Raw genomic sequence first — 27922 nt, 5'->3', positions numbered from 1 at the left:
CTCACAAAAAAAAAAGGCCAGCTTTGTTTACTTGCCCAAAAGAGAGAAGGTAACAGAGCTAGTTTCTCAATTCAAACCGGGAGGAAATTCACTAGAAAAGGATAAAATCTTTCTCCTGCTAAAGATCATAAAAAATCAGCTGCAGCCACTTTTCAAAGATGTTTTCGCGAAGGCTTTTGATTATTAATAGTTGTACTGACTCATAAGAGCAACCCTCCGCTGCTTTGCTAAGGTAACCTCTCCTCTGGTACCGCAACTCTCACCAATGATGTGCTTTTTCCTGGGAGGAAGGCGGAGTTGGGAGTTGGTGTCGGGGCCATAAATAAGAGGGTCCCATGTCAGGGGAAGGAGGAGAAGTCAGCGAAGAGGAGCTGTGTACTGGCAGCGAGCGTCAGAGGGCTTTCCTGAACCTCCCCGCTGCCCAAACCCCAACCGCCGGCGCCAGCCACCAGGCAGCAGCAATTAGGGAGTTGAGCTGGAAAAGCCAAGCGTGAGGAAGCCTTTCTCCCTGGAGGAGCCAGCCTGGCCATGGAGCCCGTGCCCAGCGCCCTGCTGCTGTGGGCGCTGCTGGTGCTGAGCCGGGGGCCGGCGGCGGTGGGGGGCTGCAGCTGCGCCCCCGCGCACCCCCAGCAGCTCATCTGCGACGCGGCCCTGGGTGAGTCTCTGCTCCCACCGGGGGGTTTGGGGAGGAAGGGCTTTAACCAGGTGCCTTGGTGTCACCCAGGGTTTTTAAAAGAAAATGAGGGCAGGGACCCCCCTTCAACGAGAGGGGCAGGGGGAAAAATGAAACGTTCTGCTTCTTTCCGTTTTCCAGGACATTTTGCGGTTATAAACTGTTGAAACTGCTGTAGTGTTTAGTGCTCTTTTTATATTTTTTAAGTCCTAACTTAGAGTAAGCAGGGAAGAATACCTGAACTTTCAACTGGTAACACTATCTGTAATATAATATTCTATCTAAATACATTTGCTATGTGTAAACTATGCATATAGATATTTTTTTGTAGCATCTTGGGAGAAAAAAAAAAAGAGAAAAAACACCAAATAAAAGCCCCAGTGCTAACACATTGAAACACTTGATCTTTGTTCTGCTATACTACAATTTCTTTAACTGGTTGTGGGTTTTTTCTGTCATTTTCCAAAAATACTTGAGCAGGAAACCGATAGGCCCTTTATTTTCTGCAGATAAACCAGCTACAGCAGTTGTGTATAAATATAACTTTCCAGTCTGTAGGACAATTGTGTTTCAGGATATTCAATCAGCGCTACGGTTGTCAAACAACTTTTAGAAAGAAACTAAATATCTGAAAATGAGGCTGCATGGGGCTAAGAAAATGTGACATTTTGCAGTCCTTTGATTCCAGAAGCTGCAGCTAAGGCTGGGTAGCTTCCCTCTAGTGTGAACAGTAAATGTAGAACATGAGTTTCCAAAGTGTCACAAAATTAGCATCTCTATGGGGCAGGCACTACCCTCTGCATACTGATTCATGGCTTTTATACCCTGACAGAAAATCTTTGTAGCCATGACAAACTCTAAGCTCTGTTTGTGGCCATCAGTTAAATTGGTTTTTAATCTGGTTGTGTTAAGCAATCTTTTTCATTAAGTTACCTACAGCGGGCATTACAAACTTGGGGTTGTTTGAGGTGTGAAAGAAAATACAAGTTGTGCTACCAGGAGCTTAACCATCTATGTGTACATTTGCTGTAGCAGTCTGCTGTGTTCTTAGACGTAAGAAAGTGACAGTTTTTCAACAGACTTAATATAGAGATTTTTCTAAATAAACAATTTCACAGCACAGAAGAAACTCAAAACACTCACTATGAGCCATCTTCCTTAGGGAAGTCATTCTGGCCATTCTTATTATATGTATTAAGATTTATTCCATTCTTAGATACATTTTAGAAATGGCAGATGTATGCTACTTTATATTTATATTTAAATACTGAAGGTTGTAAAACAAAACTACTTTATAGCTGGACTTGATGCTCAAGTTCTCACCTCTACAAATGTTCCTGTTTGAGTTAATTGCACCCTTTGGCTAAGGAATGTTTTTATCAAGGATCCCTTTGCTTATCATTTTAAAAACCATTTCTATATATTATAAAATGATAGAGAGATGTAGATATTAATTGATATGTGGATACATATTCTTATATATGCATTTGTACTTCAATTTCAACATCTTCATACTTCCAAAATATTGATAAACAAAGAAAGGGACAGCTCTTCAGCTACCAAAACCTGTGGGAGTTGAAAGCTCATCCAGCTAGCTGCTGAGACTTGTCAACTTTTTTCATTTAAGTTCATCCATCTCTGTACCCACAAACACAGTCAATTATTTCCCTGCAGAATAAAACTCTAGCTCATCTTATAAAAAAAAAAAACCCAAACACAAATCACCACAAACCCATGCCATGCCTCTAAATTCTACAGCAAAGTAAAACTGAGACAAAGTCTCAGTTTCACTCATAGAGCTACCAACCAAAGTATGGACTTCACTGAGTTATTTCTCATTTCATTATGTATCTGTAACAGTTTTGATTCCTTATGATTTGGGTAAAGATGGAGGTGGAGGGGGTGGAATCTATAGACATGACTCGAGCCAGTAACTGAATGTGTGAAGCCACTCAGAAACCTCAGCATTTGCATGAGATACCCCAGAAAAAACCGAGCAGAGAAATTCACTAAGTCTGGGACAAGCTCTTTTCACTTTTACTTTTGTTCACACGATTCGTGCTGTGACACTTTGTCTTTTACTGTGAGGAGGCCTTTGTGGCTCTACTCTTTCTAAATGCCCACAGCTACCACCCAACCTGAGCAACCTGGTAGAAATAACAGGCTCCCTGACAGAGCCAGAGTAAGAGACAGCTTCTGGTCCCAAAAGGTGCTGGCTAGAACTGAAATGTGAGAGAAGAGCCCTGCAGGTGTCAGGTGGTTGTACATGGCAGGAAGACCAGTAAGGATGGGCAGTACCTCACAAGAGCCATGCCTCTCCTGCCACTTGTCTGACCTTGGCTTTGTCACTCTTCCCACCGAGCCTCAGAGGGTGGGATTTCATACAAACTTCAGCTGCTGCCATGAACTTCTCAGTAATTTTAAATTTCACTTCAAAGAGAGGCAAATCCTCATTTGTAGGAAGTGCCTAACACCATGAACATACACACCTTTTAGAAAAAAAAGGGTGATTCATTCCTTTTATGTTCTTCTGAATGGTGCTGAGGCTCTCCAAAACCGTGCTGGATGCCTGCAAACCCCAGCGAACACCTACACTGCTCACGAGGACCTTCACTGGAAACAGAGATGGGAGGTGTGTGCTCAGCATCAGTGCTGACCCCCTCACCCCACCAAAGAATCTTCCTCCTGGCAGAAATGAAAGGTGATGAGGATGAACTCTTTCACATTTCAGTAGAGAGCCACCATAGCTTCAAGCTGATACAAGAAAATTCCTCTGACAATGGCCTTTTGGGAGAGAGGCACGGATGCAATTTTGTCTATCAGACAGTGTCAAGAGGGCGAATTTCCCTTTTGCCACTGACTTCAGTCTCCCTGGACTCAATTCTAAACCCACGTTCACATCAAATTAGCCAATCTATAGAGAGAAATGGTCTATATGTGGAGAGGAATGATTCCTTTCTAAAGTCTGTCACTTTTCATTCATGCCTGTTTTTCCCCCTTAGGCATCAGCAAGGTTATTTTTTGGACAGTAGGACAAAGATGTAAATACTCTGCATTTCTTCGCCATGTAACGCCTGTCTTTAGCTATCTTTATCTTACCTATGTATACCCTACTTTTAAAGTTAGGTGTATTCTTTCTGATTTAAACTCTTAGAGTTGTTTTTTCTTAAACATACAGCAAAAAATATAGTTTTACCGAATATTACACACCACCTTCCAACAGAAATGACCAACAGATCTTGAGTACAAATAAATATATAATATAGCTTCAGAGAACAGTTCTATAGCTTTGGAGAAGAGTGGCACGTTTCGAAAGATGATGGAAGCTTTACAGCTGGAGCTTGGCAGCATTTTCAGCCTGTTAAAATCTCCTAAGATCACTGAGATCAGGCATTGTAAAGATGTGCCAGATGATATATTAAATTTTAATCACGTTGAAAAATAACAGTAAAAGTTTTATTTAAATACACCAGAATTAAGTTTTCAAAGTCAGCTCCTCTGGGATAAAATTACAATATGCTATTTCTTTATTACTGAATTTCATATTAAAACTTTCATGGCTCAGTGTCCCACAATTTTTCCTCTCTGCACTATAACTTGTAGTTTTGTACTGGAATGGATTAATTTGTACGTTATTAGAACGGGAAGTAACTTTACCTGATGGGGAAAATCAGCTTTGGAAAACGTATTAGAAAAGTAGACAGTACTTCTTCCAAGTGAGGAGAAAAGGTGAAGAGTGAAATTAAAGTAGACTTTATATTTTGTTCTTACTGTGTTAACATTTTGCTCACTCAGCGTATTCTGAATCTCAGAGTCTACTTGCTGTGAGCAGCGTGATTATGCAAATACTGATTACCCACATGTTTAGCTTGATGAGCACCCTCAGTGGGGTTCTGACACAGAATTAGGCAGCTATGTAATTAACCTTCACGTGTTCGGGAGCACAGCGTTCACACAAACGGTGAGAACAAAAGCCCATTAAAGACAGGGATGCAACTGACCTTAGTCTTCTGTGAGGTTCCAACAGAGTCCCAGGAGAACCCCAACTGGAAGTGGTGGCTGGAGGGATGGGGCAGGACGGCCTCTCTGAGGGTGGCTGGTGGCAGACCCTGGGTGACCAGCTGTGCCTTCAGACACCTCACGGACAGACACAGGGTCACACCACTTACCTCCTGAGTTGCCTACGGTCCTTTAGACCTCTCCAGGGCAGGGAGAGATCACAGTCCTTGGCATGTGATTTGCATTTCTGTTACTGTCCTGCCAAACGAAGGCAGGTCTTACTGCTCCATAGCAATGTCCTTCTCTAGAGTGGAAATCAAGGACAATAATGTACCAGGATATTTCTAGAGTAACCTCTCCCCGACTGGAAAGGATTATGCTGTGTTGCTCAGGGGTCCCTCACGGACATGAAAGCTGAGGTTCTGCTCCAAGATTTGTGAATTTGATTATAGAAATAACGTACTGGACTTTGGCTGTTCTAGTTCTCTCTGAAACAACAGCAAAGCACAGCACCTGAGCGTGCTTCTTACAAGAATAACTACAAAAAAGAAGTTGTGAGACTGTACTGGTGCCATTGAAAGAGCACGTTTCCAGAACAATATTTGCAGAACCCTAATTATATGAACCAATGAATCATCTTAAAAGCAGCTAGAAATTATACGAATCTCAGAAGTACTGTAATTCATATTTGGTAGGCTTAACGCAGAGGTGCTGAAAATGAGGTCATTCTCTTGCTCTCGTGTCCTCAGCAAGTGGCTGAGAAAAGCTGGATTCCAGCCCTGTGCTAAAGAGAGTCCCACCAAGTGCTCAGAAAACAACGTTGGCGTGGAGGAATCACCAGTGGTCAGACCCTTCCCCATCTCCACTTTTTGGTATATGACTAATATTAAGTTCATTAACAAAAAGTGTTGAGAAATAGACATCTCACCCTTAACTCACTTTTCAACAGACTTGGAAACAACAGAAATACCAAACCCCTCCTTTCACCTATTCTGGCTGCACCATGTCCCACCAAAGTCAGTTACACAGATGAGGATGAGTTTCTTCACTTGTGTACATATGAAAGGATTACACAGTCATTTTTCTTACTTGGCTGTTATGCATACCTTTATGCACATCAATAGTATTTTCAAGGAAAATTTAAAACCCACCAAAACAACATGAATCTTAGGAAGTCGATTAGTTTAAAGTCGCTACTGATGCACTTAGAGTGAAGCTCTTAAAGAAAAAGCATCTGTGTCCCTGCCAAGGCCCATCACTGGTACAAATGCCTGCGCGGTACAACTAGTTATAACTGCAGTACATATAGATTTCTTGGTGGTGTAGCCTTAAACTTCTAAGTTCTTTCAAAAATACAAAACCTGACTGCAGAGATGCGGTGAGGGTGGTGAGACACTGGACCAGGTTGCCCACGGAGGTCGTGGCTGCCCCATCCCTGGAGGGGTTCAAGGCCAGGCTGGATGGGGCTTGGAGCAACCTGGTCTGGTGGGAGGTGTCCCTGCCCAGGGCAGGGGGGTTGGAACTGGATGATCTTTAAGGTCCCTTCCAACCCAAACCATTCTGTGATTCTACTTAAAACTGCGCGTATCGGTACCTGTCTTTGCTGAACAGTCAATAAAGCACTTCAATATCCACGTTTGGTGAATTGCTGGAGGGCTGCTCTGGCAATAGCAGTTGGGAGTCCTTCCATTTGCTGATATTTAACAAAATGTTAGTGAAACAGCTTCCTAGGATAAAGACCAAGTTTCTTCTTTGGGAGTAGGAAGCATTAATGAGTAAGATCTACAAATAGCCTTACATCTACTTCAGGTCTTAAGACAGAAGCAAACATTTTGAGAACTTACTTCAAAATTCCACACCTAGTTAGTTTCCTAACTGAGTTTTCGCTTCTGAATGTACGACCTGAGCTGCGTTGCCAATATCATGCAACTCGAAGAAATAATTTCCAATCTTCTGTAATTACAGTTCTGCAGAACCCTGCCATTTAAGCACGAAAATGGGGCTCAGTCTGGAAAAATGTGGTCACTCTCCTTCCCTTCGCGTGTTGAACTTTTTCATGGCAGCGTTCCCAACAGCTTAAAAGTTGTAGCTGTAAAATGAGGTGGCATCATGGAACTGAACAACAGGACAGAATTTTAAGGAGCCAAATGTGCCGAGCACAACCCTCCTGTCAATTAGAAGGTAGTTGACAATCATAAAATAATTTAGCTTTAGTGAAAAAACCAGAGCTGAGTATTGTATGGTAAAGTGAAATCTCAGAAGAATTATGTGAGTTGCCTGATTTAGAAGTAACTCAGTAACACGGACTCGTTGCTGAGCATGTTATAAATGCAGGATAAGAAAATCAGGAACTGTGTTACTTTGATTTAAAAGCCTGCATTATAATGCTAAGAAACTCAAACCCCATGATTTCAAAAACACCATTCTACACACGCTGTGAGGAAAACAAAACACAAGCCTAGAAACAAAGATTAAATAATATAAACCACAGAACATGAAAGACTGCCAAAGGCTTAATCCTATTAATCTACCAACTTTAATCCCTAACTTTCTCATTAAAAAGTATCTCGGTAACGGGGGGTTTCTTCCGCCCGGAGGAGGGGGCACGGAGCTACGAATGGAAATCTACAATAACATGATGTATGTTGTTCTACGGACTTTGGAGTATAAAGAGAGTGTTATTCTTCAGCTGAAATTAGGCAGATGTTGATTACTAGTCAAATGATGTGGTATTTGAGGCTTGTGAAGTAGAGAGAAATATTTCTGGTAACATGAGTAGCAGCTGTAAAAACAGCGCAGAAAAATAAAACTGACCTTGAACAACATTAGGAAATCACGCTATTTTTTAGGGAATATTTAAGTTGAAAGAATACCACACATCTGTGAAAAATACGCTCGCCTCTTCTATTTGAAACTTTATAAAATCTAGATTTTAAACCCTCACTTTCATAAATTGAACGTATTCTCCTAATTAAAGAAAAATAAAACTTCATAATCTTCTGGTTTAACAAGGAAGCCAAATTTGATCAACTCTTGCCTTCAACATGAGGAATTTTTGCATCCAGAGCCAAAAACACCCAGAGATTCACAAAATCCTGACCTACCTGAGAGTCCTAATGAGCTTAAATACAGGCCTCCTACATTCTGAAAGCCTCCAATGGAAACACATTTTGGATGCAAACTAGCAGTTCTGTGTTAATCAAACACAAGAGAGTAACCCAATTCTGCAAAGCATTTACATTGAAAAATAATACAAACAAATTAGTATCCATATGAAATGGTGATAAAATTCCTTGGTATCTGCTTTATCAGCAGTTCTGTGTTAATCAAACACAAGAGAGTAGCCTAAATCTGCAAAGCATTTACCTTGAAAAATAATACAAATTAGTATCCATATGAAATGGGGATAAAATTCCTTGGTATCTGCTTTATCAACTCCAGAAATATTCATGGGTTTTTCAAGCAGGTGAGTTGTTGGAATGCAGTAATTGTTTCTGAATAAAAATGCCTTGAATAGCAGTGAATAATGAAATATTTATCATCAATATTTATCATCTAGAATAGATGATAAATTTGCACATTTGCACAGTAGCTGTATGAACTGGGTAGAGGGACCCACACTGATGAACATGTTAAACCTTCACAAACACATTTGTGACCTGTCCTTCAGTGTGCAATACGTAGGTCTATTCACCATCTTTTTCTCCTTATTTGCTATTTTGCACTGGGTCAGTAGAATTTAGGTCTGCCCCAATGGTTACTTTAAAATAATCTTCACCTTCAGAAATTTCTTTAGCCCAAATGATAAGACTTTACTAGAAGGATTTGATTTTTCAGTTACAGTTATGATTGTTACCTCACCACACTTACCTTCTCATGCAACTGGAAGCACCACCAAGACCAGGCAATGCTCCTCCATACATTGCTTTCCATAGAATAAAGGAAAAAAGCCTGCTATTGTTACACTTACGTTCTTCAACAAGCTCAGTGGTTACAGATCCGAAACACTTGTGTCTAAATAACCCACTAAGTTCCACTACTTTTCCTTCTTGTGATTTCATAAGGTGTGGCTCAGTTAGTTACTGTGCTGGTGATCTAGTTATTTTACAGATGGCTGTAAGCACTTCTTCATTGAACATCAGAGAACTAAAATATAAAGCAGGAAAAATAAAATCATCTTTACATTCTAACAAGCATAAACAACTCTTGGACTAAAGATTCCTTGACTTTGGGTCTAGGGGTGGTGGAGGAAGAGAGAACAGTAACAGTGGAGACTTACAGTTAGGAAATCCATCCTGCAAACAGAGAGGAAAAGATATTTTTTTTAGATTCACTCAGTTGGGCCAGTTTTGCTGCAGCTGCTGCATTCTGTTTGTATCTGGAATTATTAACCAGTACGACAGCTTCAGGCACCTGTGGTGGGTCACAGTACTGTAGTGCAACTGCTGTTTGCTGATCTGCCTGGTTGAAAGACCGATTGAGAGACGAGCTGTTTGTTAAACATGCTTGTTCCTCTTCAGCTGTTCAAAGATCAGTCAATACCATCTTGCTTGGTTCTCCAAAGAGAGAAGGAAGTACAGGGGGTTAGTGGTAGGTTTCCACTCCCAAAAGAGTAAGGATGACCTAGCATCTCAGCAGGTATCCTGAAGTAATCATCTATCTCTTTACTGAAATCTGGAACAATTAAAAGCTTGCATAATAATTCAGAAATCGACACTGCAGAAGAATAGTTGCAGTCTCCTTTACGATGTAAGCCCCCCACAGGATCTAGAGTCTTCTGTGTAAGAAGAAAAAAATACTTGAATACTTGAATACTACGAAACTATTTTTCAGAGGAGATGATGGTGGCCAGCAAATTTTGATCCAAAAAACCAACAACAAATCCAACAAAACCAATTGAGGGTAAAGCATCTTGACACCCGTGGCAGGAGTGGTCTCCAGCTGACTGGAAGCGCTGCGCTTGACATAGAAAGAATTATGGCCATTGTAAACCATAAATATATATATATAAAGTAGAAGAACAGAATCAGAGGTATTTTGCATTAAAAGGATGGAACCTAAACCACATGGATGCCAAATTCCTCCCTAAATCAGTTAAAATTAGTGGAATAATGAACAGAAGATGAAGCCCTTTCAGTGTTTCAGTAAATTCGTAACAACCAGATTCTGAAAGATCACAAATAAATTTGAGTCAATTTGCAAAAGTGCAAGTTGCCTCTGAATTTAACTCGGGTTCTTTATCATAAATAAAGATACGGATTTTTTGACTCCAAGTCAAAAATCAAAATCCTGAAGCAATAAAAAGCAGAGTAGTTTTTGAAAACATAGAGTACAAGCCCTTTTTGTATGCAGTACAGGTCATCTCAACTCAAACTATGTGACATGGAGTTATAGCACTAGCAAAGCCTTTTTCTGGACTCAGAGCAGAGAAAAAATGAAGAAAATTTATAAATGGGAACAGGATGAAAAGCAATGGCATTTTTATGAGCCTACAGTTGGCAAATCCTTCGGCATGAACAGAGAAACCAGAATATTTGCTGTTAAGGGACTTGCTTTGAAAAGGTCTTAAACATTTCAGGTTAAGGGCAACTTATAAAGTCATAACATTATCCTCATGGTAGTGGCAGGTGATAGTGTTACCCAGCACTTTGCTCATTAAAAGGCAGCAGACCCGATCCCTGCTCCAAGGGACACACGTAACGACACAAACATTTTCACAATCCATGGACAGACACAGTCTCTGACTCAGTGATCACATGTGAACACTCAAGTTCAGACTGCACAGACAGACACTTCTAGTCTATGTCACACCTTTCTTTTTTGGAGATTTCAAATAACAGAGCATTACTGCTAATTCTTTTGGAAGCTAACACAGACAAACCAAAAAATCACAAATTGAGAAAATTAAAATCTTCACTCTCCTAAAAATTATTTCTAAGTCTCTAAAATAATCTTCTTTAAAATTATTAGAGTGCTTTTAAAGCTATGTTACTTATTTTAAAACATTATTTTCATATCTTAATAAATAACTTGCCTTCTTTTGGCAGCACTAGTGACACCAGTGGTTTAAGCCCAAGTTAAGCTGCTCCTTTTGTACTGCCAATACTCCTTGCTTCCTTCCACGTGTCTTTTGAGAAATTATAACCTTTCCCATACGCAGATACATGAGTACATATTACATGAATATTTAAGGTTAATAAGTTAATTTGCTTTTTTCCTTGTTGAAACTCAAAGTTTTAGAAGAAGCAAATGTGGAAGGAAGTCTGTTGTATGACTGAAGAGTTTATAGCATATTTAGTTGAGAATCTGGCAGGGCTGCACAGGGGAAGTGGTAATGCTGGAGAGGTGGGACAGGTGCTCCAACGCACGGAGTAAGACTTTCACAACCTCCTGTACATCTTGAGAGGCTTTGTAAGCAATATGAATCAGCAGCCAATACACACTGTTCTATTTAGAATTCTATCTTTTCTGTCCTCTGCAGTATTGCTTTAAAGGGGGTTCACTGATTTTCATCTGTTGGGATGAAATTTCTGTGCAGGTTCCTCTTTCTTTCTGAGGTTACGATTACTCTCCTGGCCTGCCAACTCTTCCCTCTCTGCAAGAAAGTTATTCTTTAGATTGGAGACTATGGTTAATTTATTTATTTATTGGTCCTATCTCTGTACTCATGGAAGACAAGTATTCAAAACTGTGCTCTTGGGTTCCTCTGGCAGCTTTAATAGTGTTACTTGTCAGTGTTCTTCTTCAAGAGACCAAGAGTTTGTAAGATGGAACCATAATTTAGCACGTATAGTATCTATAGCATCTAGACCCAACGAAGGTAAATGAAATAGTATGTCTATACCCTGTCTTTGGACTTCAAGGCATTCATCTCAGACTCCTGGCATTATTTTACTACCATTTGAGTTCAGGTGACTCCTGTAGATGAGGCCAGTTCTACTCACAAACTTTCAGTTGGTTTGCTTTCCGGTTTGTATTCCAATTCTTGGCCAGGTACAGACAGATGCCTGATTCAAACTGGAAACAAATCAAACCTGCAATCATGTATGCTGGGCAGACCACTCCAAACATAGAAATTCCACCTGGAATTGCTCTGCGGGTATAAAAAGGAATGAATTATGGCCCCTTCTGCGACTGCAAGCTTTCTCTCCAGTCTCACACTGAAGTAACTCCCCCCAAACTGGAGAAGGGCACTGCTGAAAGGCTCATCACCAGAGCTGCCCCCAGCCTTTCCAGAATACCAAGTATTTTAACACTTACACTACAAAAGGAGGGGGTGGTCTGGATTGCGCTGATCACTGCTAGAGTGACGGGGTGTTAATAAAACCCTTTCTTTCTTAATCCTTCGGGTAAACACTCTGAAGACAACCCCCACCCTTTGGTTACAAATGTTTGTTAACAGACAGGTTTAGTTTTGCTCTGGCTGTAACGGAACCTGTGGCACCACCAGCACCAGCTTTAGTTATTTCCACTCAGTGTAGCCCAATATTCAAGGTGTGTTACGTCATTGATTGGTTAATGCATCAATTCTGGAAGTTTCCCTTACGATACAGCAAAACAACTAAAAGCATATAAATTTAAGGAAGCCTTTTATAGTTAATTTAAATGAGGAGCCAATGTTCTCAAAAACAGGCATATCTTAGACGGTGTAAAGCTCTATTAGCCCCAGCAAGAATTAGCAGCAGGTAAACAGAGGATTTACTATGGATTTCTATTTTGATGCACCCAACTAAGAAGAAAACTAACCCCCATTTCATAGCAGGGCTACAGAAAGAGCATAAACACAAAAAAAGTATAGTTTTACGAGGTGTCCTAAGAAGCCCTCCTACAAAGTCCTCCCCTACACCGTGTCCCTCAGTACCGCATCTAAACGTCCCTTAAACAAAAAAGTAAAAGTATAGTTTTACACAGGTATCCTAAGAAGCCCTTCCCCTCTCCACCATTCAGAATGAAGGATGGAGGATAAAGTACACACCTGGAAGTTCTACAACCTCTCCTCACAGGAGCCAAAACCCCATGTTCCACAGCGACCCTGCAGGGCTGGCAAAGCCCACACTCCATTCTCTCGTTTCCTGGTTTACTGTGTGATTATTTAACATCGCTGGACCCAGAAACTTGACCTTTACATCTTCAAACAAACAACGTGGACTCCATTCTCCTGAATGCTGTTGATAACTGCTTTCAGCTAGTGTGTAAACCCGAGACACACCACAGCCACTGTCACAGCTGAGGCACAATCTAAAAAAGCAAACTTCTTCCATTAAAGTTTTATGAGAAAAAAAGATTCTCTATATAGGGTTTTGGTTAAAAAAAACCCCAAACTTTCCTCCCTGCAATAAATCAACAAGACTTTTGGACCTGAAGAATTTTTTAATTGAAACCTCAAGTTCTGAATAAAGGCAAGGTCTCTGTGGTCGATGCTGCTGCATTTGTCACCGCAGTATGTCCCCGTGACACGTGTTCCAGGTGTGAACCTCCAGGAACTGGAGACAGTTATGGAGCAAGTTTAAGCCACTGCACCCCAAAGAGAAAAGAAGTTCTGACAGATAGAAACAGATAGACAGAAAAAGTTTAAAGTAATCTCACTGTAGAAGGGTGAGCAGAAACAGCTGCACATTGTGCACATGAATGTTTTCATTTTGGTGAAAGGACACATTTTTATATATAAAAGTTCATTTGAATATAGGGGCCTTCAAAATTATTTATGTATATACATATTATGTGTCCATAGTTCTGCTTTATTTCTTACTGCATACTCTGACTGATACGTAATTTCAGAAAAACACTTTAGTTTTCTATTTTTGCACATCTGGATGCTTTCTTCTATCTGTTCCCATAAATATTTGGGATGCTGCCCTCAACCCATCCACAGAACAACAACACACTTATTTAGGTCCTTCTCCTTGTGCCACTTACTCCTTGTCCCTACAAGAGCAATAGCATCTGGTAACAGCCTGATGGAACTGCCAGACATCAGAGACGGGTAGAAATAAGTGCTAAAAAAATCACTCCTCATATTTTAGGTAATTAAATGAAAGGGCTAAACTGAGGCAATAAAATATAAGGAAGAAAACGAGCTGCATGACTCATTATCACAACCTTGTTCATATCTTTTTAGTAACTTTTCCTGTCAATGTAGTTTTTAAAATCTCATTTTAAGGTTTTTGTAGCAAAGTTGATTCTGATTATAGATTTGTATGATATAAAATAAATTTTCTTGATTTCTTGAGAGAAAGACTGCTCAAAAGCAATGAAGATTAAATTCCTATTCAGATATCTATGCAGATGTGCTGTAGTTTGCAAACGTAGCCTGAAGTGAACTGGAAGCTACAACTAAAACACAGATTCTTCCTCAAGATGCCTGTTGGAAGGATGCTCCTACTCCTAGTTCTGATCTCAAATCTAGAAATGGATCTAATTATCTGGACATGTCAGGACTCACTGCTTTTATTTTCTTACTGAAGGCTAATCTCCCCAAGCAGCAAAAATATTCAGCATAAAGGATGGAGTGGAGAAGAAATCAGAGCCCTTCATTCACAGCTTAGGCAGCTCCCTATTTTTGGTGCAGTGTCGATGATGGAGACACCATTTCCAAAATCTGCAAGTGGCCTTAGAGATGCATAAAAGGGTCAAACCCATGGCAAAGCAGGGACACAAAGGGCTGGCAGAGTCCCAGAACTACAGCTTCCCCTGATGCAGAACCTGCTGCTTTCTTCATGGACCTCAAAATCCACTGGTAGGATAAAGGACAGGATTTAACCCTTATTTTCACAAACAGCAGCTGAGGCATCCCAGTCCAGACAATCTTGCCCTTCTGTTCATGAACCTACCTATTGCTGAAGGACCGGAGCTCATTAACTATGGAGTTTTGCTTTAAGCTGCAACTCCCTAACCAAAAATATATTCATTTACAAACCACAGGTACTACATAGTTTATCACTGATGCAATGAAAACACCAGTGCAGCTAATACAAAAATATATTCATTTACAAACCACAGGTATTACATAGTTTATCAATGAAAATGCCAGTGCAGCTAATATTGTCCCTGCCCAGGGCAGGGGGTTGGAACTCAATGCTCTTTAAGGTCTCTTCCAACTCTAACCATTCTATGGTTCTATGAATATTTGAAACAGGATGCATCCACCATAATAATAATCTATAAATCTAATGCTAGAAGACAGTGAAATACTTTTTTCTGAAATCATACCCCAGAGACAAAAACACTGAACTAAAGCCAGCTTAAGTAAAACAACAGTTTAATTAACATTAAACAGTCTGTATTTCTCGTAGTAGTGTGATCTTAACACACTTGCCAGCTACAGTCAGATTTTCAAAGCTCCAAGAGGTTGCCTCCCTACCTGTCCATCTTTAAAATTCATACTTTTCTTAGCAACATTTTTTTTTTTACTTATATTTTATTTATTTTTAGGTTTATATATTTAAAATAAGAATGCACATGAGCAGTTATGATTTCTTGCTCTTCTGTTCAGTAATATCTTAAATATTTTCCTATATAAGTCTTTTTCATTGTATAGTTGCTGATACTTGACAGATACTGGGGAAAAAAGAGCTCATTTCTTCATCAGTTTTTACCTTCTCCCTTTATCTCCTATTTCTTAGGATAATAAAGTTATTCTGGAGAGTGAACTCCCATTTGTTTTCATTTTTGAAGGAATAATAAAGTTGACTACTTTTGTTGAGTAAAGTTGCCTGTCTTCAAACTACAGCACTGTCTGTGACCAAGAGGTTAAGGAGAAGCGCTGAACAGGCGTCATCTTAAAAATTTCATAAGTACAACACTATATAAAATAGTATCATAAAGAATATATTATTTAATAATACTAACTTGGAACAATGAGAGTAATTCTTCACTAAACAGTTTTCCCTTTGTTAGTGCCTAATAACTCAGTCTAAGAAGATACTACTTTTAGGGGACAACACTATATAAAATAGTATCATAAAGAACATATTATTTAATAACACTAACTTGGAACTATGAGAGTAATTCTTCACTGAACACTTTTCCCTTTGTTAGTGCCTTAGATATAACTCAGAGTCTAAGAAGATACTACTTTTAGGGAGAGTAAAGTTGCCTGTCTTCAAACTACAGCACTGTCTGTGACCAAGAGGTTAAGGAGAAGCGCTGAACAGGCGTCACCTTAAAACTTGTACAAGTACAACACTATATAAAATAGTATCATAAAGAATATATTATTTAATAATACTAACTTGGAACAATGAGAGTAATTCTTCACTAAACAGTTTTCCCTTTGTTAGTGCCTAATAACTCAGTCTAAGAAGATACTACTTTTAGGGGACATGAATTTCACTGGGCAAACCAGAAAGATTTATTTTATTCTGGTTCCATCTATGCCTACGGGATGGTACAGGGACTTCAGAAAACTGCTCAGTTCTTTGGGTCTCCTCTTCCATGAAAAAGATGGTCATATTTCATTGCATCTGTCACTTTAGTGTGGTAAAACTAACCTAAAGGCAATGAATTTCTTTTTTAAAAAGCCCTTAGCATTAGTAGTTCCTCATGGTCATAAAATCTCTAGTGGTACGGTTTATTTACAGGTAAATAATTAGTGTAGCTAATTTCAGAGATAAATCACGGAGGTTTGGGAAAGATACAGTTCATGCCTAATTTTCTACCTGTATTGTATATAAATACTTTTGCCTTGTACAAAACCCCACACTTTTCTCCTGACTGTATAAACACAAATATATCTGATGTTATACAAAGTAAATTCTGTCCTTTACCTGGCTCAAAATTAGCTTTTGTTCATGTAGAAACGGTTGGGAGATGCTTCTTGTTAGTCAGGAGAGAAGGACTAAAAATACCCTTAACCCTTTTCTAGTAAGGAATGCCCCATGGCCAGGGTGATGGACGCAATGGCCATTGTCCCCCCCGGCAGGGGCTCAGGGGGGTGGCCACTCGGCGCTACGGGCTCCGAGTAGCCCCGGGACCAGTCACTCCCAGTATGGTTCCTCTTCTGAGGAATGAGGAATGCATTTGAGGCAGAGTGAGCTATCGGCATTAGGGCAGGAAGGCTATGCATATGTATTTAATATATGCAAATTCCCCATAAGGAACCCATAACTGTCTGACAGATAACATGACATCATCGCACTAAAGGACCAGAGGCTGTTCTCGGTCCAAGAGGAGAAGCTGAGCCAGCCCTGGTACACTTGAAACCATTCCTTGAAAAGAAGTGCAGAGTAGGAGGAATCCGAAGTTCTAACCACCCTCTGAACCACGAGTGGAGAGAGGGAGATGGCCAGGCCCAGGAACGCTGCACCAGGAAGCGCTTGTGGTTAGAAACAGAAGCAACCACATGAATAAGAGGGTTTAGGAGACAGCGAGACGACACTGATTGAAAAAAAAAAAAAATCATATCAAAGCACAGAAAAAAGAAAAGCAAGAGGGATTGAAAGGCCCAAAAGATCTGTGTGCATTTGAATCTGATTTCAGGAGAACAGAGAAGTAAAACCCAAATAAGTAAAGATTGAGACATCCTGTTACACTAAAACCTTCTTGACGTTCACAAAGAAAAATCCCAGTTTGGTCATCTTTACCATCTGGAAGCTTTCTCTTAAACAAACAAATGAATGAAACACACACAACATAAAAATAGTTTTCCTTTTCTTCCACACACCCAGAAAAAAGATCTCTTAATGACAACCCCCAAATGTTGTACTTTCAGCCTTGGGTAACTCCATGGAGACCCTTTAAGCCAACACTGATCACCTGCAATGTTCCCCTCAGATGCTAACAAGCAGAATTTAGTAAAAATATGAAAATGAGTAATGTTTCAACATTCAACACAAGAAGAGAAGTAGTTTTAATTATCCTACAAATGTTTGCATTGAGTAGGCAGGAAAAGATTTCCCACATATAAAGCCCGTTATGGCATTAAGAAAATACTGGAGCTAACTCCAAACTGCCACCTCACCCCTTACCTTCTGCACTGAATGAACTCTTTAGTGAGAAAAACTTTTTTTTAGGAAGTAATGATGCAAAGGAAAGCAAAGCAAAGCAAAACAAAACAGTGCCATTCTGATTTGACCTTTCCAGCAGTAGAGTACACACAATCCACAACGCTTTTTATCTGGAATTAGATCAAAGCACTTAAGAAGTACTGTTAATTTGTGGGAACGTAACGCATCTGCAGATGATTAAAGAGATGCTGCCACTTACCATTGGAAATGAAGAATTTGCTGCTCATACTTGAAAGAACTCTTTCCTTCCAATCCAACCCATGAGCCTACAATGCTCCTTTAAAAGACTTTAAATAGCTTGGGAGGAGGGAGCGCTGTGCCAAAAAGATAGAGGGCTAAGCTCTGAAGCGGTAGGCATCACGTTGATTATTACATCCAGTTTGCTGTGCTAATAAATGAGGAAATGAGAATTGCCTATGATCAGATGGGGCTGACCTCTCTTTAGCTGTAAGGAAAATTACAATCCGGGTTTCTTATTCCTTTTTAGGTATGATGTTTAGAGGTCAATCTATCGAAGAAACGCTTTTTTGGGAAAAGCATGATTTTGATGCCAAGAGGGTTTCCTCGGCATCAGCTTGCTATTTTTTAGCAAGGAATAGGAATAGGAGGAATCCTTCGTGAATAGGAAGCACGCCTCTCTTTAGCTGTAAGGAAAATTACAATCTGGGTTTCTTATTCCTTTTCTTTAGATATGACGTTTAGAGGTCAATCTACCAAAGAAATGCTTTTTTGGGAAAAGCATGATTTTGATGCCAAGAGGGTTTCCTCTGCATCAGCTTGCTATTTTTTTCAGTGAATAGGAAGCACAAGGAGTTCACTGTAAGAGTGGTCAAACCCTGGAATAGGGGCTGAGGGAGGCTGCAGGATCTCCATCCTTGGAGATACTCAAAACTCAGCTGGACGCAGCCCTGAGCGTCCCGATTCAAGCTGAGCAAGAGGTGTGACTAGACCTCCAGAGGCTCCTTCTAACCCAACTTCTTCCATAAAACATCATGCCTGTTTCATACTAACTTTGATAGAATGGTTCCTTTTGTCATGAAAAATACAAAGAAAATAAAGTGTTTGAGAGTTGCTCTCATACTGAAGAACGTTTTCTGATCTCTACGGCAGCTGCAGCTGCAGATGTCCTCACCCAGCTCCTCCTCTGCCCAGCTGTGAACTGGACTTACAGCTGCCCTGGGGTTGGACCGTTGACTGCTCCAGCCTTTGCCAGTATCTCTCCATGCAGATACAGATTGATTGCTTGTTCTACCAAGCACGACATCTGCAGAGGGGCTGTAATCGCCATCCAGAACTGAGCAAAAACACAACTCTAAATACTTTTTGGGTGACAGAAGTCCCCAGAGAAATTCTGGCCATCTACCATATTCGTAGAGTCCCCTCATTCTCTGTGCCTGATAACCCTGGGGTATTTTAAACAGCACACACAAGAGAGATGCTTCAAACAAGCAGATAGGAAAAGAAACCATTTCTTCTTTCATAAAGTCTCATACTTTCCTTGTTTAAAGAATAGGAAATAAATAAAATGTGTCAAAAGAGGGAATAAGTAATTTATACAGGTTAACACAATGACGTGTTAAGAAAAATGCTAAAGTTTACAGTCTCAGAAAAGTGAATTAAAGACTCTTCTCTTCCTGTATTCTGATTTCGTGCATGAAAATGATGCTTTAATCTTGTCTGGCACGGTCTTGCAGAGTGTTAACTTCAAGGTTATTTAACTGATCAACAATTCTTCTGTCACCAACAGAAGTGTCCCTTTCTTTTGCTCACTGACTATGATGGGTTATATAAAATTTCATGGGATTCGAGTCTTTAAAAGATTTTGATGGACAGTTTTTGTCAAAACCAAGTGGTAACTTAATTCAGATTTCCAGATTCATCAAAATTCAGATTTATAACATCAGCAGCCCACCTATTTTTATTTTCAGGAGTTAACTCAGTCTAGTGTTGTTGTAGCAACAAGCCTTAAAATCTACTTCTAGCTAAAGTGTAAAACAATGCTAAAATTTATTACTAAAATTTTCACTACTGTTTGTAAAATTAGGCATGTGCTAATTTACATTTAAATCTTTTTCTCTATTACAGTTATTCGAGCAAAAATAACCAGTGAAAAGGTGGTTCCTGCCAGTGATGATCCTCTTGATACCCACAAAATGATCCGGTATGAAATCAAACAAATAAAGGTACATGGAATCACTCAGCTATTTTGAAGTTCAATGCTGATAAACTATGTATATGAGTACAATTTAGCCCTCAATGCCTTAAGCTGGGAAAGGCTCCTGATGCCTCCACAGGGGAGACCCAGGGGAACTACACAGAATAAATCAAAGTAAAGATAAAATAAAAAAAAAATTTAAAATCCATCTGGTTTTGGTGGATACTTGCTCACCTCTGTCCCATTATGATATTGCAACTCTCTGCCTGGATGATGCGAACTTTATAAACCGAAGAAAACATTTCCAGCTGACACAGCAAGGACCTTTGTTCATAACTGAATAGGGATATTTGCAGAAACGGGAGACCTTCCCTAATATTCATATGAACAAAAATCCATTTGTGTGAATGTTGCTGGGAAAGCAAACACGAAGCAGGAGCACCCAAAAATGCAGTCATTCAGAATCTCAGAGGATTTTTCCATTATTTGTTCAGCTCCAACAAGGAGACATATTCATCAATGTACTTTAAGAAGACATTTCTTGATCCCATTCAAGTCCCCATCAAACTCTCACTGATGTAAAAAAGCTCATGATCTACCTGTCTCTGGAATACCCAAAAGACAGGCAGTCTCTCTCAAAGAAAAAGTGTTACTGTGCATTGGTGGGTTGTTGGGTTTTTTTGGTTTGGTTGGTTGTTTTAAGTTTTCTGGTTGGTTTTATCTCTCATTTTTAATAGAATATTATTTTGTATTATTTGCATTCATTTGTATTATTTCATTTACTGGGAACCCTTAAGGAGATCATTATGAAGAGTTAGATGCTTTAGAAAAAAAATACACCCCTTCACATTGTATCAGTAGAAAACCTCACAGGAGTTTTACTAAGAAACATCCATGGTAAATGAGAATATCTCAAAATATTCCCATGGATGGTTTTCACACAGGACTTGTGTTAAGGTTTTATAGCAATTTCAACAAGCCAATTTGTTTCACCTTGCTGAAACAAACCCCCAAACTCTCCATCATCTGCCACTTGCTGTTGTCTCAAACTATGAAGGATATTTTCACATTTTTGTACAGAAATATTAAATATGATTTTGTTAGTCATTTTCAGAAATAAAAAAAAAGAATAATGAGGAGGTTTATTCATTTAATATATATTGGTTGGCACGTTAAGCTGCCGTACGTTTTTTTCAATTACGGTTATTTTCTTTTATTGCAATATTTACAGCATTATACTAAAGATAAAAGAAAATATGTGATTTATATGCAATTGATTATTTGTCTTCACAATTTTATTGCTATTGACTTGGTCATCCTGTCCACCCTGAGGAGTCAGCTAAACATTAAAACAGTGCCACTAGCTTTTGTGGGACTTTGCCCGATGCTATCAGAGTAGTGAAGTAAAGCACAAGATACTACTGTCATACATGAAATCGATAAGTTTACCAAATTGAAGTAGTATAACCAAAATTGCTATGTTTTTTGCACACAAGCTGCATGGATGGAAACCCACTGAAAGAATCAGACTTCTTTAGCGAGAGGGTGGTGTCCCCTCACGTGGGAATACGAGGAGGTATTGATGATAAACACAAGGATTACAAGGATGCTTGCAGTTTTAAAGATTGATATTAATCACTATATAAAGCTCAGAAAATAAGCCATGATACAGTTGAAAAGGCTTGGAGAATAAAGAAAGTAGAAGACTGTACTTATTACTACAGCAACATGCCAGAGGCACTGAAAATAATACAGATATTATTTGGAAAAAAAAGGTATTCTACAATCTTGGTCTCAGTTCTGTACCTCAGAAGGGCAGGGACAGTGTGAATATAGACTTTAGTACCAGGCTCACATCTCTCTGATCTCCCAATTCCTCACCTTTGTTTCCTCCCTCAATGAAGTCCTACCAGAACCTGGACATAAATGAACCATAGCACAGTGCAGGGCTGAGTCAACCATCTTAACCCCTCACAGAGAAAGTGTCCACACTCTTAGGAGATGGAAGAATATGATTGAGAAGATCAAATATGATTTACTGAGTTAAACAGAAGATTATAATCTTAAGAAATACTTTAAGAAATATCTAGGTCAAAACGCAAGATAAGGCAGACCCTAATTTAAAAAAAAATTCAAGCATCGAAAAAAACCTCAGCAAAACGAACACCAAACTCATTTAAATATTAACTAGGTCTCCATTATCAATTGTGATGGAAATTGAAATACTTTAAGAAATATCTAGGTCAAAACGCAAGATAAGGCAGACCCTAATTTAAAAAAAAATTCAAGCATCGAAAAAAACCTCAGCAAAACGAACACCAAACTCATTTAAATATTAACTAGGTCTCCATTACCAATTGCCATGGATAGTTTTTTAATAGCTAAATCAGTTTGTGTTGTCTGCTTAATGCCTTAAGTTAATTTAGATCAAGTGATGAGGTATTAAAAGTTGTCCCCTGCTATACACTCTAGCCCAACCAATGTGGAGAGCACCCAAAGCAGGGACACGTGGTTACTCTGTACTAGACATCCATGTCAGGTACCCTCACCTTGAATAAACTGGATTTAAGCACAGCAGAAGCAGGGGACTCAGTTTTCAGAGATGGCAGGAACCAAACAGGTCCCAGAAGGAGCATGGAGCTGCTCCTGAAGCGCTGGGTTGGCCATCGGGCAGAGTCTCCCAACACACACCCAGCCCGCACCTGGTCCAACGACTGTTATACTGGGCTGATACACCAGACTACTTTCATCTAATAGAATTAGACATATTTCCATCATCGTCACATACGCTTTCTACTATTTCCACTGCTTCGTACAGGATACTGGTTTGGGTTTTGGTTGGGTTTGGTTCAGTGTGTTTGTTTTTCCTACTAAGAAAATTCACATCTAGTATTTTTGGATGAGAAGCCCAATGACAACAATTTTGGCTCTTTTTTTTTTTTAATTCCATAATCAAGGCTTCAGAGTGTTATTTTCTAGTGCCCCGTAGCATCCGAACCCCCTGAGAGAAGGTAAGGGGAGAGCATTCCAAAGTGTCCCCAGCTGCCCCGGGGAGCCGCCGGCCTCCCTCTTGTCCCCAGTGTCACACACAGCCTGATGGCACCCAGCGGGGCCCCCGAAGGCTGGGGACTCACTGTCATCATCAGAGGTGATGACAGCCACTCCGAGGCTGATTAGCATCTTATGGTTCCTTCTCACCTTCAGACACCACCTGATTTGAGCTTTTAATGGCTCATTTAAGAGTGATCCTGATGGCACCCAGCGGGGCCCCCGAAGGCTGGGGACTCACTGTCATCATCAGAGGTGATGACAGCCACTCCAAGGTTGATTAGCATCTTATGGTTCCTTCTCACCTTCGGACACCACCCGATTGGGTTTGATCTTTTCATGGCTCATTTAAGAGTGACTTTCCTGGTGGGAAAGGGCAGTCTGACCACGGCACAGGCTTTGATCCCGAACCTCCCCATTCATTCCCAGAGCTGCATCCCATTTTCCAACAGCTATTTGAGAAGGTCACATTGGGGATAATTCTGGATGTGGAAAACCAGCTAGTTTTAATGATCAAATATGAGAGCAATGCTCCATTTCTCAGCGTGTTTCACGTCCTGGAGATCCACACCATCACACTGCTCAACATCAAATTCCCCACATTAATATATTGAGAAATTTTTGCATCTTCTGATGCTGCAGCACCTTGTTTGAGAGCAATGCTGTCCCTGCACTACTCCTTAAAGAGAAGACACCAGTACAATATAGATTGGAGCGAAAGTTTTAAAGATCCATTAAAAACAAGCACATTTTAACTCCTTTAACTTAAAAAAATTAAGACCTAATTTCCTTCTAAAAATAATGGTCCCAGTTCATTTAGTTAGAGGAGGGGTCTAATTCGTTGGTATTTTCTCAGACTTTAGAGCCTTTTTTAAAGAGCTGCACCATTATTTCTTTCAGCTGTTGTTTGCAACTGTTTTTTTCATGTTTTTTTTTTTTTCACTCCTGACTTTCTGTTTCTGGTAATTTTCAGATGTTTAAAGGATTTGAAAAGCTCAAGGATGTCCAGTACGTCTATACCCCTTTTGATTCGTCACTCTGTGGAGTGAAACTAGAAGCTAATAACAAAAAACAGTACCTTCTGACAGGTAAAATGCAACAAAACTCATGTACCTATAAAGCCCAAAGCAACCTCTTAGATTGACTTTGCAAAAATATGCCAGCCTTTGTTAAAAAATAATGTATTTATGTACTAAATCATACAAACACAATGAAATATACAAATTGTGTAAAGCTGTAATTATACTGCGATCTTAGACGTTTTCCATCCTTCAACCAATAATCTTAAAGTAGTTTCAAAGGAAGTCAAGTCAGTGACTGTGTAATTAGTAAATAGGAAGTATGCCATTATTATTTAAAACCAACAATACCGATTTTCCCAGGAATGCAAACATGCTTTATGAGACAACACATGCCCACCTGTATGTGGATTTGGGATTCTAAATAATGATAGATTTTTCTAGAGTCTTGAAATGTAGTTTAACGTTCATATCCATCCCTTGCTGGCAGATTATCAACACCTTTTGAAAAATGTCCTTCTTAAATCTTTTATGTTTATCCAGCACGCTATCAGCAGAATAGTTCTCTCAGTTGTAATTACATTCACAGAAAAAAAGTGTGAAATATGACTAATTTGCTGCAATTAGTTAAAAACTTCAGGTATTCATGCAATTTATTTCAGCATTTAGAAAACAGTTGAATTTGCTTGCCTTATTTTTCTTATTTTCCACGCCGTAGGACAAATTTTAAATGACGGTAAAGTCCTCATCCATTTATGCAACTACATCGAACCATGGGACGATTTATCCTTGTCGCAGAAGAAGAGCCTTAATCAGAGATATCAAATGGGCTGTGGCTGCAAAGTAAGTCTAGAATGAAACCCTGCCTAACCTTACAGCACTAGCAGCTTTCGCTGGTGGGAAGTGCTCTCTTACACACCCTGTATTTTATAATACCATTTTAAAGACAGCTGCGATATACTGAATTAACGTGCTGCTTCCCCTTTAGATCACGACCTGCTACATGGTGCCCTGTTCCATCACCACACCAAACGAGTGCCTCTGGACGGACTGGCTGATCGAAAGAAAGCTCTACGGGCACCAAGCCAAGCACTACGCCTGCATCAAGAGAAGTGATGGCACCTGCAGCTGGTACCGAGGTGGTCCTCCCCCAGAGAAAGAGTTTATTGATATCAGCGAACCTTAAAACCATCACTTCCTAAAAAGCCTTGGAGCCCAATACCATCCAACACTGCACGCTCACAGCTTTGAACTGCCATCCTCTAATGTATCTGTTGCTTAGAAACAAAAACAAATTGTCCTGTACAGCTAAAGTACGAGTCTGGGGAATTGGCACTCGCGCAAGATGAGGAACAAGCCTCCTGGAGGTAGCTTCTCCATAAAGTTATGCTTTGTACAGAGAGGCTCAAGCTGAGAGTGCTCCTCTGTGTCCTCTGAGGCATAACGAGTTGCCCCTTTACCAATATGAATGTACAAGAACAAAAGAATTGCCAGAATTGTGTCCCCTGATTCTCTTAACCTACAGATTAAGAGCGCCCCATGTTTTATTCCAAGTCTTTCCAATGAACTACGGAATGTTTTATAGAACTATTTTTTTTCTGTATGAAAGTTTTCTGATACAAAAGAATTATTGTACAGTGTATATGTAAAGTATTATAACAATGTGCTATAAAAAAAAGATTCAAAAAATCCTGTATTTCCTTATCTGTTGAAACAAACTGAACACTTTGTGATTAAAACAATCTGTGCTCCGTATTTTGTATGTTACTTACACCATAGCTTTCTTTACCTACATAGTTGTAGCCTTCCTTGATAACTAAGTTAAAAAACAGCCTTGATAATCAAAATCCTCTTACCCAATTCAATATTCCTATGGACTGGCTATAACTTGTTGAAAGAAAAACCAGATGTTCTAACATTTCTGCATTTTATGGAACCAACACAAATAACGACAGGCTAAAACTGCTTATATTTACAGAAACCACGTCCGTCGTCACGGCAGCCGCGGTACTCGATAATGCCTCTAAATCTGTGACTTGCTCGTTGTATTTCAGCTGCTAAAGCCTTGGCTTTAGAAACTCACATCCAAATCCATGCAATAGGTACTGAACAACTTCCACTGCAAGTGACTTCTGCAAAGCTCTCAAATGTTTGACCATATTTAATAGTTTACATTTGCATTAATGATTTTTCATTCATCAATACCCATCCTACTCTGTCATAATGAATTTGGTAACTCACGAACTTATACTGGAGAAGTGGCACAACAGATTTTGCCTTTTAGTTTTTTTGTGTCTTAACTTCTATGAATTGATTACTGTAGTTAGTTAATTAATCTCACACATGTTTACGTTTACAAAAGTAATTCATTTCACAGTGGTAAAACTTAAGAAATTTTTTCCGTAAATGCCAAAGGTTAGACAGTTGTCCAACTGCTTGTGTTCTAGAAACTGGATGAGAACTGTCACGCAGGAGATGAATCTCTAAAACTGCCATTTCTGATGTATTTTATCCTCTCCAGTTCTCTCCGTTGGGTTTCCTTCACTGCATTCCCATTTTGGCTAGAAATTACCCTCACGTATTCCTCATAGGTGAACTTCAAATGACAGGCAGAGATGTGGACAGTTGTGTTCTTGTTTGGTTTGATCAGGGCTACTTCAAGGTCTAACACCAACGTTTTACTCACCCTGCTAACGACCCTTCTGGCCCACAGGCTCATTAAGAACCGGAGCTGTTACAGCCTGTTGGTTCGAGGGTCCAGATTTCCAAACAGTGCCTTCAGTCTGGTTGCTCCAGCAGCCACATAAAAGCACTGGGACAAACTTGCAGAGAAAGTGTGAGCATCTTTAAGTGTATAAGGCTTTTCTAATTCCATTTAATTGGATGCAATAGTAGCGTAGAGATAAAATTCAGCATGTTCCACGTATCCTGTCACACCCTACGATATGCTGTATTGGATAGAGAACACAGACTTGCAAAAAAAATCCCTGTATAAATTATTTTTGTGACATACTGTGTTCATGTTTCTAATGTTTATTTTGACAATTGCATCAATCCGTATTTAAAGGATAGGTTTGAAAACACTATTGGGAGAATAAATGTTCTTACTTAAAATTTTTATAGCCAAACTTGTACAATTCCAATCAAGTTCAAATGGTGCAAGGCCAATAGGAAGAAATGTCGTTATTCCTTTTAGGAATATATGTCCCTTAATAGTCAAAGCTTCATTTATTATTTACTGTAGACCAGTTTTGCTGTTTGAATTTACAATCCTACATTAAAACACCATATATTTGTGTTGCCAAATGGAAAGCCTAGCTCTTTTTCTGCTTTGCTAAGGACAAACAAAAAGCTACCTAACGCTAATTTGGACCATAGACTTATTATGGCTACTTACATAATGAAAAGGCTACATTCCTCCAAAAAGGAACTGATATTGCAGAGACAATACTGACAGTGCTATTTGCTGTCAGTGCTCTGCATTTATATTACTAATTTACAGAAAGACTTAAACAACAGCACTTATTTCTTCATGTCAAACCAAAACAATTCCTAGACAAGGCTGTAGGAGCTTAATAACCACACAAAGTCTGACTCAAGCACAGGGCTAATTAATATTCAACGCATGTAGAGAGGAACATTTGTTTCCAAATCCATTTTGATGCAATGGTGCCTTTTGAATAGCACTCTGCAGCAAAGAGATATTTTCTGCTTTTTAACTCAACATAGTTCTGTTTCTACTTCAGTTTTATAGTAAATTAGACCTTAAACTCAACTAACCCAACTCAGACTGCCTTAAGTACCTTGTAAAAATAAATGTTTTCTTTGATATTTATGACCAAACTGTAATATGAACTGTATGACATATTTAAAAACATTTTATATTTAAGCTGTCATAAAATATCCCATATGAGGTGTTTCAAAATTAACGGCCGTCCACTCTGATCCCTGTCTGAGCATAAATCTGGCCAAACCGGTCACAACGGATGGTACAAAGATTTTTTTTTTCCCCCTCATATTAAAG

General features: G+C 39.4%; 2 protein-coding genes across 2 annotated transcripts in view; one reads left to right on the top strand and one right to left on the bottom strand.

Annotated features, from left to right (window-relative positions):
* SYN2 (synapsin II) overlaps positions 1–27922 on the bottom strand; it is a gene marked incomplete at its 5' end in the record, with an annotated part of 114996 nt that overhangs the window by 61756 nt on the left and 25318 nt on the right. The gene's annotated exons all lie outside the window — the stretch shown is intronic.
* TIMP4 (TIMP metallopeptidase inhibitor 4) lies at positions 34–27306 on the top strand. Its single transcript, XM_014951682.1, has 5 exons — positions 34–655; positions 19762–19859; positions 23853–23967; positions 24617–24741; positions 24887–27306. The coding sequence occupies exons 1-5, from the start codon at positions 529–531 to the stop codon at positions 25082–25084; spliced, it is 663 nt and encodes a 220-aa protein (XP_014807168.1). The 5' UTR covers positions 34–528; the 3' UTR covers positions 25085–27306.

The sequence above is a fragment of the Calidris pugnax genome, unplaced genomic scaffold, assembly GCF_001431845.1.
Source record: "Calidris pugnax isolate Ruff unplaced genomic scaffold, ASM143184v1 scaffold201, whole genome shotgun sequence".
Lineage (NCBI taxonomy): Eukaryota > Metazoa > Chordata > Aves > Charadriiformes > Scolopacidae > Calidris > Calidris pugnax.
This window is presented reverse-complemented; position numbering and strand designations above follow the sequence as displayed.

Coding starts and splice junctions, on each gene's coding strand:
- TIMP4 (XM_014951682.1), top strand. CDS start 529: ATGGAGCCCGTGCCCAGCGCCCTGCTGCTGTGGGCGCTGCTGGTGCTG. Junction 656..19,761: donor CATCTGCGACGCGGCCCTGG/GTGAGTCTCTGC, acceptor TCTCTATTACAG/TTATTCGAGCAAAAATAACC. Junction 19,860..23,852: donor ATGAAATCAAACAAATAAAG/GTACATGGAATC, acceptor GGTAATTTTCAG/ATGTTTAAAGGATTTGAAAA.